Source organism: Triticum aestivum, chromosome 7D (assembly GCF_018294505.1).
Source record: "Triticum aestivum cultivar Chinese Spring chromosome 7D, IWGSC CS RefSeq v2.1, whole genome shotgun sequence".
NCBI classification, from domain to species: Eukaryota; Viridiplantae; Streptophyta; class Magnoliopsida; order Poales; family Poaceae; genus Triticum; species Triticum aestivum.
In genome coordinates this window covers 550596981-550610971 of record NC_057814.1, presented here as the reverse complement: position 1 = coordinate 550610971, position 13991 = coordinate 550596981, and the positions used below count along the sequence as shown (strand labels likewise).

The 13991-nt window shown below is 51.9% G+C and overlaps 2 protein-coding genes and 1 pseudogene across 2 annotated transcripts; 2 read left to right on the top strand and 1 right to left on the bottom strand.

Annotated features, from left to right (window-relative positions):
* Positions 1-5167: 5167 nt before the first annotated feature.
* LOC123169678 (ubiquitin-NEDD8-like protein RUB2) lies at positions 5168-5631 on the bottom strand (annotated as a pseudogene).
* Positions 5632-7645: 2014 nt separating this feature from the next.
* LOC123168964 (histone H2A) lies at positions 7646-8298 on the top strand. The gene has a single exon (XM_044586824.1). It carries the CDS (start codon positions 7715-7717, stop codon positions 8183-8185), a length of 471 nt encoding a protein of 156 aa, XP_044442759.1. The 5' UTR covers positions 7646-7714; the 3' UTR covers positions 8186-8298.
* A 4756-nt stretch (positions 8299-13054) lies between these two features.
* Positions 13055-13805, top strand: LOC123168552 (histone H2A). Its single transcript, XM_044586438.1, has one exon. The coding sequence runs from the start codon at positions 13140-13142 to the stop codon at positions 13617-13619; it is 480 nt and encodes a 159-aa protein (XP_044442373.1). The 5' UTR covers positions 13055-13139; the 3' UTR covers positions 13620-13805.
* Positions 13806-13991: the final 186 nt, after the last annotated feature.

The following is a 13991-nucleotide window of genomic DNA, read 5'->3' as shown; positions in this document are numbered from 1 at the left end:
CCGCCCAGGTGATCACGGCCCGATAGTATAGCACAGCAGACGGACAAGAATGTAGGGCCACTGATGGAAACTAGCATCCTATACTAAGCATGTAGGATTGCAGGTACAGGTATCAACAGTAGTAGCAAGGATAGGCTATGCATCAGGATAGGATATCGAAAAGCAGTAACATGCTACACTACTCTAATGCAAGCAGTATAGAGAAGCATAGGCAATATCTGGTGATCAAGGGGGGGCTTGCCTGGTTGCTCTGGCAAGTAGGAGGGGTCGTCGACTCCGTAGTCGAACTGGGCAGCAGCAGTGTCGGTCTCGTAGTCTACCGGAGAGAAGAGGGGGAAGAAACAGTAAATACAATGCAAACATAAGCATGACGATGCGTGACATGACAATGAACAGTGCGAGGTGTGTCCTAACGCGACAGTAGGTGGTACCGGCGAAGGGGGGGACATCCGGGAAGTATTCCCGATGTTTCGCGTTTTCGGACAGACGGACCGGAGGGGGAAAGTTGCGAGTTCGATAGGTTAGGGAGGTGTGGTGGACGAACGGACTGCGTATCCGGATTCGTCTCGTCGTTCCGAGCAACTTTCATGTTGAAAATATTTTAATCCGAGTTACGGATTAAAAGATATGATTTTCTAAAGATTTTATTAATTTCTGGAATTTAATTAATCATTTAAATTAATTCGAAATTTGGATTTATGACATCAGCATGATGTCATGCTGACATCAGCAGTCAACAGGGGTTGACTAAGTCAAACTGACATGTGGGTCCAGTGGGACCCACCCGTCATTCACTGTTTAGGTTAATTAGGGTTTAGCTAATTAATTACTGTTTAATTAAATTAAACAGGATTAATTAACTTAATTAATTAATTAAAATTATTTTTATTTTTATTTTCTTTATTTATTTATTAATTAATTTTTATTAATTAATTTATTCTTATTATTATTATTAATTTATTTTATTTATTATTTTTATTAATTTATTTATTCTTATTATTATTATATTTATTATTATTATTATTTATTATTTTTATTTATTTTTAATTTTATTATTTATTATTTATTATTTATTTTTATTTTTATTTTTTTGTATATTCGTTCTGTGGGCTGGGCCCCGTTTGTCATAGGCCCACGGGGTCGGGCCCAGTGGGCAGTGGCTCAGGTGGGGCGAGGCCCACCTGGCAGTGGCCCAGAGGGGGCGATGCGGGTGCGGGTGCGGGTTACGGGCGCGGGCGCGGGCGAACCCGCGAGCACACGCCCGAGGCGTGGCCGCGGCCAAGGCGCGCCGCCGGTGAGCAAGGTGCGGCGGGGCGGGGCCTGCGGCGGCCGAAGGCGGTGGCGCGGCGAGCGAGCGGCGCAGGCGAGGCGCGTCGGCGCGGGGCGACGGGCGCAGCCAGCGGCTGGAGCGGGCGAGCGCGGTGCGTGGCCAGGCGCGGCGGGGGCGCGTCTGGGCGCGCCGGAGCGCGAGCGGGGCGGCGGTGACCGAGAGGAGAGGGGGCGGGCGACGGAGGCCGGTCGACGGGCGTGCGGTTCGGGGCGCGGGCGCGCACCGCGAGCAGGGGCGCAGCACGGGCGGGCGGCACGCACAGGGTGCGGCGAGGCGGGAGCAGACGGGCGCTGGGGGGGCGATGCGCGTACGCGCGTGCGGCGGTGATGCACGGGGCTGGCGGCTGCGGCGGGGTGCGCGCGGGGGCAGAGGAGAAAGGGGGGAGGAAGGTGCGGCTCACTGGGGCCGTAGGGAGGTGGCAGCGGTGCGCGGGGAGGAGACGGAGACGACGGCGATGCGGTGTCGGGGTGCAGGCCGGCGAGGTAGCGCTCCGGCGAGGCGAGGGCGAGGCCGGCGGGGGCGGTCGGCGGCGGTGGCCTCCTCTCGATCCCGTTCTGGATCGGGGAGGGAGGAGGAGCAGATATTTCGGGGGTGCTTTTTTTTTTTTTGTTCTCTGTTTTGTTTTGCATTTTCTTTTATTTATTTTCTTTCACCTTTTAATCCATTTTAAAATACTTAGGCATTTTCTAAAAAGGAGTTTTCTCCACAATAATTAACAGTGTATTATTTGGCACCCACCGAACATTTTTGTTTTGATGTTTGAAAACTTTTATCGTTTGATTTAATTTTAAATTTGAATTTGACTCCGTTTCGAAATGCTGCGAGGTTAGCAACAGTAACGGAGGTAACGTGGCAAGCTTAGCGTGAGATTACTGTAGCATGATTATCCGGGCGTTACAACCACCCTTCGTCATATTCTTCGGAGTTTTTCATTCACGTGTAATAAGATCGACGATCACACTTGTCATGCTGGTCGTCTCGGCAAACATGTTCGTCTTCCTTTTAGCAATTCCTCGCATGTCGCATCATACCCGTTTGAGTTAATTCATAGTGATGTTTGGACCTCTCCTGTTGCAAGTAACACAGGCTATCTTTATTATCTTGTCATACTTGATGATTTTTCGCACTATGTGTGGACCTTCCCGTTGCGGCGAAAGTCGGACTCTGTTGCCACTCTCACCGCTTTCTACTCCTATGTCTCCACGCAGTTTGGACGTCCCATTCATGCGTTGCAAACAGACAACGGGGAGGAGTTTGATAACCTTGCGATCCACAACCTTCTCGCCACACACAGCACGATCTTTCGTCTCACTTGCCCGTACACTTCGCAACAAAACGGCCGCGCTGAGTGTGTGCTTCGCACTCTTAACGACTGCGTTCGCACCCTCCTCTTTCACGCCAACGTGCCACCGCGTTTTTGGCTCGACGCGCTCGCCACCGCATCACTACTCATCAACATTCGTCCTTGTCGCACTCGCGGGAATTTTGCACCTCATCACCTCTTGTCTGGCACGCCACCTTCCTATGCTGAGCTCCGCATTTTCGGTTGCCGGTGCTACCCCAGCATCGCTTCCACTACTCCTCACAAGCTCGCACCTCGGTCTGTGGCCTGCATCTTTCTCGGCTATCCCCCCAACACCAAAGGCTACCACTACTATGATCCTATCTCACACCGGGTGATCACTTCACGACACGTTTACTTTGATGAGATGGTTTTTCCGTTTTAGCAGGTACCTTCGGATGTTGCGGCTTTGCCCGCTCCCAGTGACGGCTGCTCACGTGCCTCTCTTGGGCCGCCCCCCGGCTTTGAGGGTGCCCCCCGCGCCACGGGTCGAGTTTCTCCCCGGTTGGCTGCCCTGGGGGCTGCACCTCCCTCGGCGCCCGCGACGCCCTTGACATCCCCGGCCCCGACCACGCTGTCGGCCTCCCCGGCGGCCTCGGAGGAGGCGGGCTCTTACTTGTCGTCGCCCGTCTTCGCTCCGGACCCGCTGCCCCGCCCGATGACTCGCTCTCGGGCTGGCACCTCCGCCCGAGCACACGGTACCCCAGCGATGAGTACCTTCTCGCTGGTTCCGTCTCTGAGCCGTCCCCTCTCCCATCGTCAGCTCGAGCAGCCCTTCGGGATCCTCATTGGCTCGCTGCGATGCAGGAAGAGTTCGACGCGCTCCAGCGGAACCGTACATGGCAGCTCGTCCCTCGGCCGCCCCGTGCCAACATCATCACGGGCAAGTGGGTCTTTCGGCACAAGACTCGTCCGGATGGCACTCTCGAGCGCTATAAAGCTCGCTGGGTGGTTCGGGGCTTTCGGCAACGCGCGGGCGTGGACTTCACCGACACATTTGCCCCGGTTGTTAAACCGGGCACGATCCGCGCTGTGCTCTAGCTAGCCGTGTCCCGAGCTTGGCATGTGCATCAGTTGGACGTGTCCAACACCTTCTTGCACGATCACCTAGCTGAGCAGGTGTTCTGTGAGCAGCCTACTGGCTTCGTCGACGCCACGCATCCAGATCAGGTGTGCTTGCTCTCCCGTTCACTTTACGGGTTGAAGCAGGCACCTCGGGCCTGGTACCAGCGCATCGCCGCCTTCCTGCAGACGCTCGGATTTACATCGACTCGCTCCGATGCGTCCCTCTTCGTGTATCATCACAGAGTTGACACGGCCTACTTGCTGCTATACATCGATGACATCATTCTGACGGCATCCACTGTCGCGCTCCTCCAGCGGCTCACTGCTCGTCTCCGCGATGAGTTTTCCCTGAAGGACTTGGGTCCCCTGCATTACTTCCTTGGCATTGAGGTGGTTCGACGACCCGATGGGTTCTTCCTGCACCAGCAGCGCTACGCCCATGAGCTTCTCGATCGAGCTGGCATGCTTAACTGCAAGCCCGCTCCTACGCCCGTCGACACCAAGGCCAAGGTTTCCGCTTTGGAGGGTTCGCCTGCATCTGATGCGACCTTCTACCACTCCATTGTGGGTGCCTTGCAGTACCTGACCCTGACGCGCCCCGACTTGCAGTATGCTGTTCAGCAGGTCTGCCTTCACATGCATGCTCCGCGCGACTCTCACTGGACTCTGGTGAAGCGTATCCTCCGATACATACGCGACACCCAGTCCTTGGGACTTACGCTGACGGCCTCCGCCTCCACCGACCTCGTTACCTACTTTGATGCGGACTGGGCCGGCTGCTTGGACACACGGCGCTCCACCTCGGGATACTGTGTCTACCTTGGGCTGTCCCTGATCTCTTGGTCCTCCAAGCGACAGCCCACCGTGTCCCGCTCGAGTGCCGAGGCTGAGTATCGAGCAGTGGCTAACGCCGTTGCTGAATGCTCTTGGCTTCGTTAGCTGCTTCAGGAGTTGCTTTGTGACGTTCACAAGGCCACGCTCGTCTACTGCGACAACGTCTCCACCGTCTACCTCTCCGCCAACCCGGCCCATCATCGTCGAACGAAGCATATTGAGCTCGATATACACTTCGTTCATGAGCAGGTGGCTCTTGGGCGCATCCGGGTCCTCCACGTCCCGACGACGCAGCAGTTCGCCGACGTCATGACGAAAGGACTGCCTACTTCTGTCTTCGAGGAGTTCAGGTCCAGTCTTTGCGTCTCCGGCGACGCTTCGACTGCGGGGGGTGTTGAATATATGGTTTGTGCATGTATATTGTATAGCTTGGCCCACCTCCTAGTCTTTGTATAGTTGAGGTTGTGGCCCACCTTGTACTCCATATATACGTGCGCTATGCATTGATCAATACATCGTGAAGCATTGCCAAAACTCTCGTTTCCAACACAAAGCTACACCCTCATGGAAAAGCGAGCGACCGTAAGACCCAAATTCTAGTAGCCACCGGCCCTGAGGGCGAGCACGAGGTGGAGCACGTAGCCGCCCTTGACCTTGTACTCTTGCGTCGTCTTGTCGCTGGCCATCTGCTTGCCATCGAAGATGAGCCTCTGCTGGACGGGCGGGATGCCCTCATTCTCCTCGACGCGCTCCTTGATCCAGTCGGCCGTGTCAGTGGGTTTGATGTCGATGTCGATCTCCTTGGCGGTGGGCCTCTTCACCTTGATGGTGGTGCCACTGCGGAGGCAGAGCACCAGGTGTTGCGTTGACTCCTTGTGCATGTTGTAGTCGCCAACAAGCGACCGTCCCCCAGTTGCTTCTCGGCAAAGATGAGCTGTTGCTGGTCCGGCGGGATCCCTTCCTTGTCCTAGACCTTGCCCTTGATGCCGTCCACGGTGTCGCTACCCTCCACCTCCAGAGTGATGGTTTTACCTGTCAGGGTCTTCACGAAGATCTGCATCGTCTTAGGCGAGTCGCGACTTGAGTCGTCGAGGCTTCACCGGCGGCGAAAAGAACTGTGTTTCGATCTTTTCTGGGTTGCTTCCGGGGACGGGGACCTCGGACTACGTGGATACACAACAAGGACGAAGGGACAGAGTGAGAAAAGCGAGGATTCATGTGTGTGTGGGGGGGTCTATGGGCCTGGGGTATCGGAATCCGACATGGCTGCTGTCCGGATGTCCGCAAACCTCCGCCAGGTTTGCTTTTGGTTTTCATGAATTCGGATGCGCGGACAAGTCCACGGACGTTCGATGGACGACGCCAGAGGGCACAAAGTATTCGGACAGTGCAATCCATACGGTTATAGACGTTTACAGGTGGTTTGATGCATGACATTAGAGATACCATGACAATGCAAGAACACAACAAAAAAGAGTTTCACCATTCAGCGTGAAATATTTTTATTTATGCAGAGTACATCCTAGTAAAGGCATCTCCCGCAAACCAGACACCGCATATGTCCGCGGATAGGAGGGCCAATTCGCGGACACGGATGTGGGAGCCGGCCATCCAATGCTATATGCATACATTTTCAAACTGGTGTTAAACAAATCAGACGAATTACATGCAAACCGAATGTTTTTTATTCAAACAAGACGAAAACAGTTACATTTCAAGCATATTTTAACAAAACTATACCGCGTTGCGGTAGAACTAGTCTATGGTCGGCCGCGATGGATCGCCGCTCTCACGGCATCTCTTCCCTATATTCGGCAGTTCGCTCATCGGACTGCCGGATGCCCTAGAGGGATATGCTTCAGCAAGAGGGGAAGAATAGCCTCCCTTCTCTTATGTGAAGCACGTATCGAGGTGTTTTTGGGCGGGGGGAGACGGACGCCGTGGCCTATGACCCCGCTCATCGAGCAAGACACCAGCTGTGTAACCAGGCGCCGCGGTGGTGTTGGCCTTCGTGGGACCCAAACGGCAAAGGTCTCCCATCATCTACTTTTCATCGCCGTCTGCGGTGGTCGCGGACGTGCCGGCCTCCATCAACATGGCTTCTTTCCCCATCTGCTTGACGCGTTGCCGCCATTGCACGCGACGGATTTGCTGGGAGACGGAGTTGTCCAACCTGAATGGGCGAGGAGGGAATGGCGATGGCAGTGGTGGTGACGCCAGATCTGGAGGTTTTGCATGCAAGCCAACCTGTACCGGGCTGGCTCGCCGAGCAACCCAGGCGGCTGCAATGACGGAGAACTCCTTATGTTCGCCGGAGGCCATGGCGGGTGTTGTACAAGGAGGATGTGGAGAGAGTGGAGGCTAGGTGTGGTTCTTGCCCGGCACATGGACACATTTACATAGCAGGCAGATGCGCGGAGCCAGCCGAAAAAGGCGTTTAATGCTTGCCGGCACAGGAATAGACGTGTGGCGCTTTGGGCATCATAGTAGTTCCTCAACACACGCGCCTGTTTAATGGAGGTAGGCGGGCATACGAATGCCGTTTCAGTGCGGAGAGAAGGCGTGTGGCCGGCGAGCCGCTTCAATGCCGACTCCAGTGAGTGGTCGCATCCGCTCGGGTCGACATGAATGCGGGCATGTGGCTTCAGGGGGAAACACGTGCGGGCGCGAGAAAGGGATTTTTTGTTGGGCCTGGGCAGTTAGAAGCGGGCATGATAGAGGTCCAGGCGCCAAAAAAAACCCAGCGTGTCTTCAGTTCATGAGAAAAAACACGTCTGAACCAGACTGTAAACTGATAAAGGCGTGTCTCGGATGACAAAAATAGGACCAAACTGTCTGAATGGTTGGGGATGGTTTGAGTATTGCTTTGGAGATGCCCATAGAAAAACAAGCACCGTATCATTAAACCATCAACAAACACATAGTACTACTACAACAAATCCATATCTTGACCCAGAGGACATCGCAGCCGTTCGTTTCCCTCGCGGCCCAACCGTCGAATGCCCGAGCACGCGGATCGACGGGCCCACCACCGTTCCTTTAAATACCCAGCCATCCGCATCTCTTCTCGTCATCAGAACACAAATCCCAAATCACCAACCAAATCCCCCCTCCCGCGTCCCGACGAGCACCAGCCGCCAGACATGGACGCCTCAGCCACCGGAGCGGGAGCGAAGGCGAAGAAGGGCGCGGCCGGGCGCAAGGCCGGCGGCCCCAGGAAGAAGTCGGTGACGCGGTCCGTCAAGGCCGGGCTCCAGTTCCCCGTCGGCCGCATCGGGCGCTACCTCAAGAACGGCCGGTACGCGAAGCGCGTCGGCACGGGCGCCCCCGTCTACCTCGCGGCCGTCCTCGAGTACCTCGCCGCGGAGCTGCTGGAGCTCGCCGGGAACGCCGCCAAGGACAACAAGAAGTCGCGCATCGTGCCCAGGCACCTGCTGCTGGCCGTGAGGAACGACCAGGAGCTCGGGAGGCTGCTGGCCGGCGTGACCATCGCGCACGGCGGCGTGCTGCCCAACATCAACCCGGTGCTGCTCCCCAAGAAGACGGCGGAGAAGGAGCCCAAGTCGACCAAGAAGGCCGCCAAGTCCCCCAAGAAGGCCGACAAGAAGGCTTAGAGAGAGCCGCGCGTCGATTAGCCTAGGCGTTGTAGTGCTCTGTAGTGACAGTGATCGCTGTTTCGATGTAGATCTGTGTTGAAAATGTCAGAAATCTCTCTGATTTGAGCAAATTGTTTGTTCTTCTTCTGTTCTTGGTAATGCAATGTTAACACTTAACACAGGTGCGGTGGAAAAACTCAGATCTGTTTGACCCCTGTTGAAGCTGTGCCTTGACAGCGGTGGAGGCGGGACCGAAGGTAAGTCCGCCGTAGCAGCACCGTCCTCGTTGCTGACCACGGATGCCGGCAACCCCTTCCGCGCCTACAGGTTCCCACGCGTTTATCTCTTTATCTCCGGATGAATTCAACCCCATCCATCACCATGGCGTACTGTACGTCGCACTCGTCTCTCAGTTGGGCCTTTGGCCACTGTGACCGTCAACGACGCAGAGCATGACCGGCAACATTGCAGCATTTCTATACAACGCATTGTCCCCGCTCCAAAAGCTCGAGTTCAGAACGAAAAAACTGATGTACAAGTACAATACTAAAACTATTTTTTGGTCAAAATACAAACCGTTTGGATTTGTCTGGTAGAACTTATACCATCACATTTGGCATGGAAAATAGTTTGAGCACACACGTTTTTTCGTTGCTTTTACTAACATACTCTCTCCATTTCAACGAATGAGACGCGTATGTATCCTAAAATTTAACTTTGACCATAAATTAGACCAATCAAATGTGGATTATATTTGGTTAATATTATATCATTGAATTCGTATTAAAAGAAGTATTTAATGTTATAATTTTTAATTCACAAAAATATATACTATCAATTTTAAGTTATAGTCAAAGTTAGATTTTTTAAAACATACATGCCTTATTCATTGGAATAGGAAAGTCTTTTTTTTTAACAAAGTGGTATAGAGAAAGTACACATGAAAGGTAGCAGCCTCCCCGCAAAAAAAAAGAAAAAAGAAAGATAGCAGCCAAAACTACATCTTGTAAACTATAAACGGAGTAGTAATAAAGATGTTGTCTCTAGAAAGATCTGCACGAGTTCAGGACCCAGAGTGAAGAAAAAAGAAGTTAAGCAAAAGGTTAGATCAGAGCACCGACAACCAGGATTGCCTAATTTTGATCCTCAAACGTTGGCGGACGTGCTCGGTCAGTTACCGGGCGCACCCGTTTTAAGCCTTTGTTTATGCATGTATAGAATCATGTCCCCTACATCCTCCCCAAATTGTACGGTCAAATGTATGTGATTAGTTGAGATGTAGAGAAACAAAAAAAAATAAAGGAAGAAAGAGAAAAGGTGGTTCAGGGTAGGCCGCATCCCACATGGAGAGCTTCCCGAACAGCCTCATATCCTCCCCTTATTTGATATGAATATGGGGATTTGCGGACAGACCGATCATATGGGGACAAAGTGAGGTGCCTGGTTGGGTGGCTTTTTCCATCTCTCCCGCTCGGGCAATGTCCGAGCAGTGATCGGGTGGTCCGATGGGATGTTTGAGGAGTCTGATTGTAGATGCTCTCACACTGGCGTTGCCTAAATTCTGCTTTGGTTATCTGTTACTAGTTGAATTCAGATTGTCAGATCACATGTTTTGTCCCCAATAGATTTTGGGCACATTCCTATGTGTTCTTATTGTATTTTCGTTTTGGCAGGGCAAAGGTTGGGCTGCCCCGTTTGCACTTGAGCTAAATAGGTTGTTCCTGGGCCTGGAGATAGGGCACGCTGGGTGGCACTACATGACCAGTTTATCTTCTATTATTATTTATTTATATATATGGTCTAAAAACAACCCAATAGACCAAAATGACCAAATAACAGTCCATCAGGCCGCAACAGATGGGCCTATGTGCCTGAAGTGCCGACGGGCCAGCCCCATTAGCAAAGGGGTCATGCTTGGGCCTGAGCACGGCATGACCCGTTTACTAATCAGGCCTCGGTGGGCTGTGTCATGCCCGACACAATAAAGATATGCGCTGAATGTCAAAAACAGGTCCAAACTGTGCGGTCCGAATGATTGGGGATGGTTTGAGGGTCGCTTTGGAGATGGCCTGAGAAAAACAAGTACGGTATGATTAAACCACCAACAAACACATACAATAGTCCGGAATGGGATCAGGTGACTGGCTGTGGGCGAGTCACGTTTCTTCGATTGTGGTACTGAATTCGCGTGTACGTCGCAGTCGTCTCTCAGTTGGGCCTTTGGCCACTGTGACCGTCACCGACGCAGAGCATGACCAGCAAACATTGCAGCATTTCTATACAACGCATTGTCCCCGCTCCAAAAGCTCGAGTTCAGAACGAAAAAACTGATGTACAGTACTAAAACTATTTTTTGGTCAAAATACAAACCGTTTGGATTCGTCTGGTAGAACTCATACCATCACATTTGGCATGTAAAATAGTTTGAGCACACACGTTTTTTCGTTGCTTTTACTAACATACCCCCTCCATTCCAATGGATGAATGAGACATGCATGTATTATAAAATTTTAACTTTGACCATAAATTAGACCAATCAAATGTGGATTATATTTTGTTTAATATTATGTGATTGAATTCATATTGAAAATAAGTATTCAATGTTATAACTTTTAATTCACAAAACTATATACTATCGATTTAAGTTATAGTCAAAGTTGGACTTTTAAAAGCATACACGCCTTATTCATTGGAATAGAGAAAGTTTTTTGACAAACTAGAATAGAGGAAGTACACATGAAAGGTAGCAAGCCTCCCCGCAAAAAAGAAAAAAAAAGATTGCAACCAAAACTACATATTGTAAACTATAAACGGAGTAGTAACAAAGATGTCTCTAGAAAGATCTGCATTCAAGACCCAGAGTGAAGAAAAAAGAAGCAAAAGGTTAGATTAGAGCATCGACAACTAGGATTTCCTAATTTTGATCCTCAAACGTTCACGGACATGCCCGGTCAGTTACCAGGCGCATCCATTTTAAGCCTTCGTTTATGCATGTATACAATCATGTCCCCTGCATCCTCCCTAAAATTGTACGATCAAATGCACGTGATTAGTTAAGATGTACATAGAAAGAGAGAAGAAAAAAAAAGAGTAAAGGTGGTTCGGGGTGGGTCGCATTCCACGTGCGGAGCTGCCCGAACATCCTCATATCCTTCCCATATCTGGTATGGATATGGGGATCTGCGGACAACGCAGTCATATGGGGACAAAGTGAGGTGCCTGGTTGGGTGGCTTTTTACATCTCTCCCGGCCGGGCAATGCCCGAGCAGTGATCGGGCGGTTCGATGGGACATTTGAGGAGTCCGGTTGTAGATGCTCTCTCACCGGCGTTGCCTAAATACTGCTTTGGTTATCTGTTGCGTAGTTGAATGCAGATTGTCAGATCACATGTTTGCGCTATTTGTCCCCGGTAGATTTTGGGCACATTCCTATGGGTTCTTATTGTTTTCTTTTGGCAGGGCAAAGGTGGTCATCTGGGGCGTGCCAGCTGGGCTGCCCCGTTAGCACTCGAGGTAAATAGGCCGTTCCTGGGCCTTGAGAAAGGGCACGTTGGGTGGCACTGCATGACACGTTTATCTTTTTATTATTTATTTATATACATGGTCTAAAAACAACCCAATAGGCCAGAATGTCCAAATAACAATCCATCAGGCCGAACAACACGTGGGCCTATGTGCCTGAAGTGCCGACAGGCCAGCCCGATTAGCAAAGGGGTCATGCTTGGGCCTGAGCACGACATGACCCGTTTACTAATCAGGCCTCGGTGGGCTGTGACGTGCCCGACAGAGTAAAGGCATGCGCTCGATGACAAAAACAGGTCAAACCGCATGGTCCAAAGAGTTGGAGGTGGTTTGAGGGTTGCTTTGGAGATGGCCTGAGAAAAACAAGCACGACATGATTAAACCACCAACATATACATACAACAATCCGGACTGGCATCAGTTGACTAGTTGTGGGCGAGTCATGCCGTAACTTGCGGCAGCTCATCCGTTTGATTGAAAATGAGCAGTCTAGATCAAGTGCTGTAGCGGTAGGATATGACAGGAACACTGTTCACGGGCTCCAACAAGGCAGGTATTGTTCATGAGGTACGATGGCTGCTCACTGTTCATGTTGATCCGCCTGTTGATTTAAGATTGAACGGTTTAGAGAGGGGGCACGTCACCGTAATGTACTACTGTTCACCGGTGACTCGCTCAAGGCATGGCCATCGCGTCGCCCTAGACATGATGCCCTGCAGGCCAGCTAGGTTCAGATGCCACCGTGGTGATGCAGTTGTAGCTTGCAGAGGAGACAGCCGCTTCGTCGAAAAGGTGAAAAAAGTTCAGAGAGAGAGAGAGAGAGAGAAAGGGGGGAAGAATAGGAGAGGATGGGGACCTTTCAGCTTGCTGCATGGGAGATTTCTGACGCTGCCTGACCCCGGGAGATGATAGCTTGCATTGGGTGATGGAAAAATATATACGGTGGTTTCAGATTTTTATGGCTAGGTGGAGTATGGGGCAGCACCAAACCGCTGCTTCCATTGTACATGCCCTCACAAGTCACTGGATCTCTCAGTCCCAACAATCTACTCCCTCTGTTCCTAAATATAAGTCTTTTTAGAGATTCCAATAAGAGGCTACATACGGATGTATATAGACATATTTTGGAGTATAGATTCACACATTTTGCTCCGTATGTAGTCACTTATTAGAATCTCTAAAAAGACTTACATTTAGGAACGGAGGGAGTATATCTTTATCTCGTAAAAAATAAAAGCAATTCATATATTTACCCAGAGGACATCGCAGCCGTTCGTTTCCCTCACGATCCAACCGTCGAATGCCCGAGCACGCGGATCGGCGGGCCCACCACCGTCCCTTTAAATACTCAGCCTCTCCTCCTCTCTTCCACAGCAGTGACGAACACCCTCCGCGGAATCCCAAACCAAATCCCTACTCTCCCTCGTCCCGACGAGCACCAGCGGCCGGACATGGACGTCTCAGGCACCGGAGCGGGAGCGAAGGCGAAGAAGGGCGCGGCCGGGCGCAAGGCAGGCGGCCCCAGGAAGAAGTCGGTGACGCGGTCCGTCAAGGCCGGGCTCCAGTTCCCCGTCGGCCGCATCGGGCGGTACCTCAAGAATGGCCGCTACGCGAAGCGCGTCGGCACGGGCGCCCCCGTCTACCTCGCGGCCGTCCTCGAGTACCTCGCCGCGGAGCTGCTGGAGCTCGCCGGGAACGCCGCCAAGGACAACAAGAAGTCGCGCATCGTGCCCAGGCACCTGCTGCTGGCCGTGAGGAACGACCAGGAGCTCGGGAGGCTGCTGGCCGGCGTGACCATCGCGCACGGCGGCGTGCTGCCCAACATCAACCCCGTGCTGCTCCCCAAGAAGACGGCGGAGAAGGAGCCCAAGGAGGGCAAGTCGCCCAAGAAGACTGCCAAATCCCCCAAGAAGGCTGACAAGAAGGCTTAGAGACGCGTGCTTTGTAGAACTAATGGTTTCGATGTAGATCTGTGCTGCCAAGAAAGAAAACAATTCGAAAATCTCTCTTCGATTGGCTTAGCCGCTGTAGTGCTATGTAGTAACGGTGATTGCTGTGCCGATGTAGATCTGTGCTGCGAAGAGGAAAAAGTCAGAAATCTCTCTGATTTGAGCAAATTGTTTGTTCTTCTGGTTTTGTTGTTGCAATGTGAGCATAGGTGCGGTGGAAAAACTCAGATCTGTTTGAATTTGTCGACATTTCTTGCTTCTTCTGTTCTTTGAAGTTTCAACAGAGACGAGACTCTGCCCCTAGCCTCCCGGGTCGCTAGGGGCAGAGTAATTTTGAGATCCAAGCAGAGTTCC

Coding starts and splice junctions, on each gene's coding strand:
- LOC123168964 (XM_044586824.1), top strand. CDS start 7,715: ATGGACGCCTCAGCCACCGGAGCGGGAGCGAAGGCGAAGAAGGGCGCG.
- LOC123168552 (XM_044586438.1), top strand. CDS start 13,140: ATGGACGTCTCAGGCACCGGAGCGGGAGCGAAGGCGAAGAAGGGCGCG.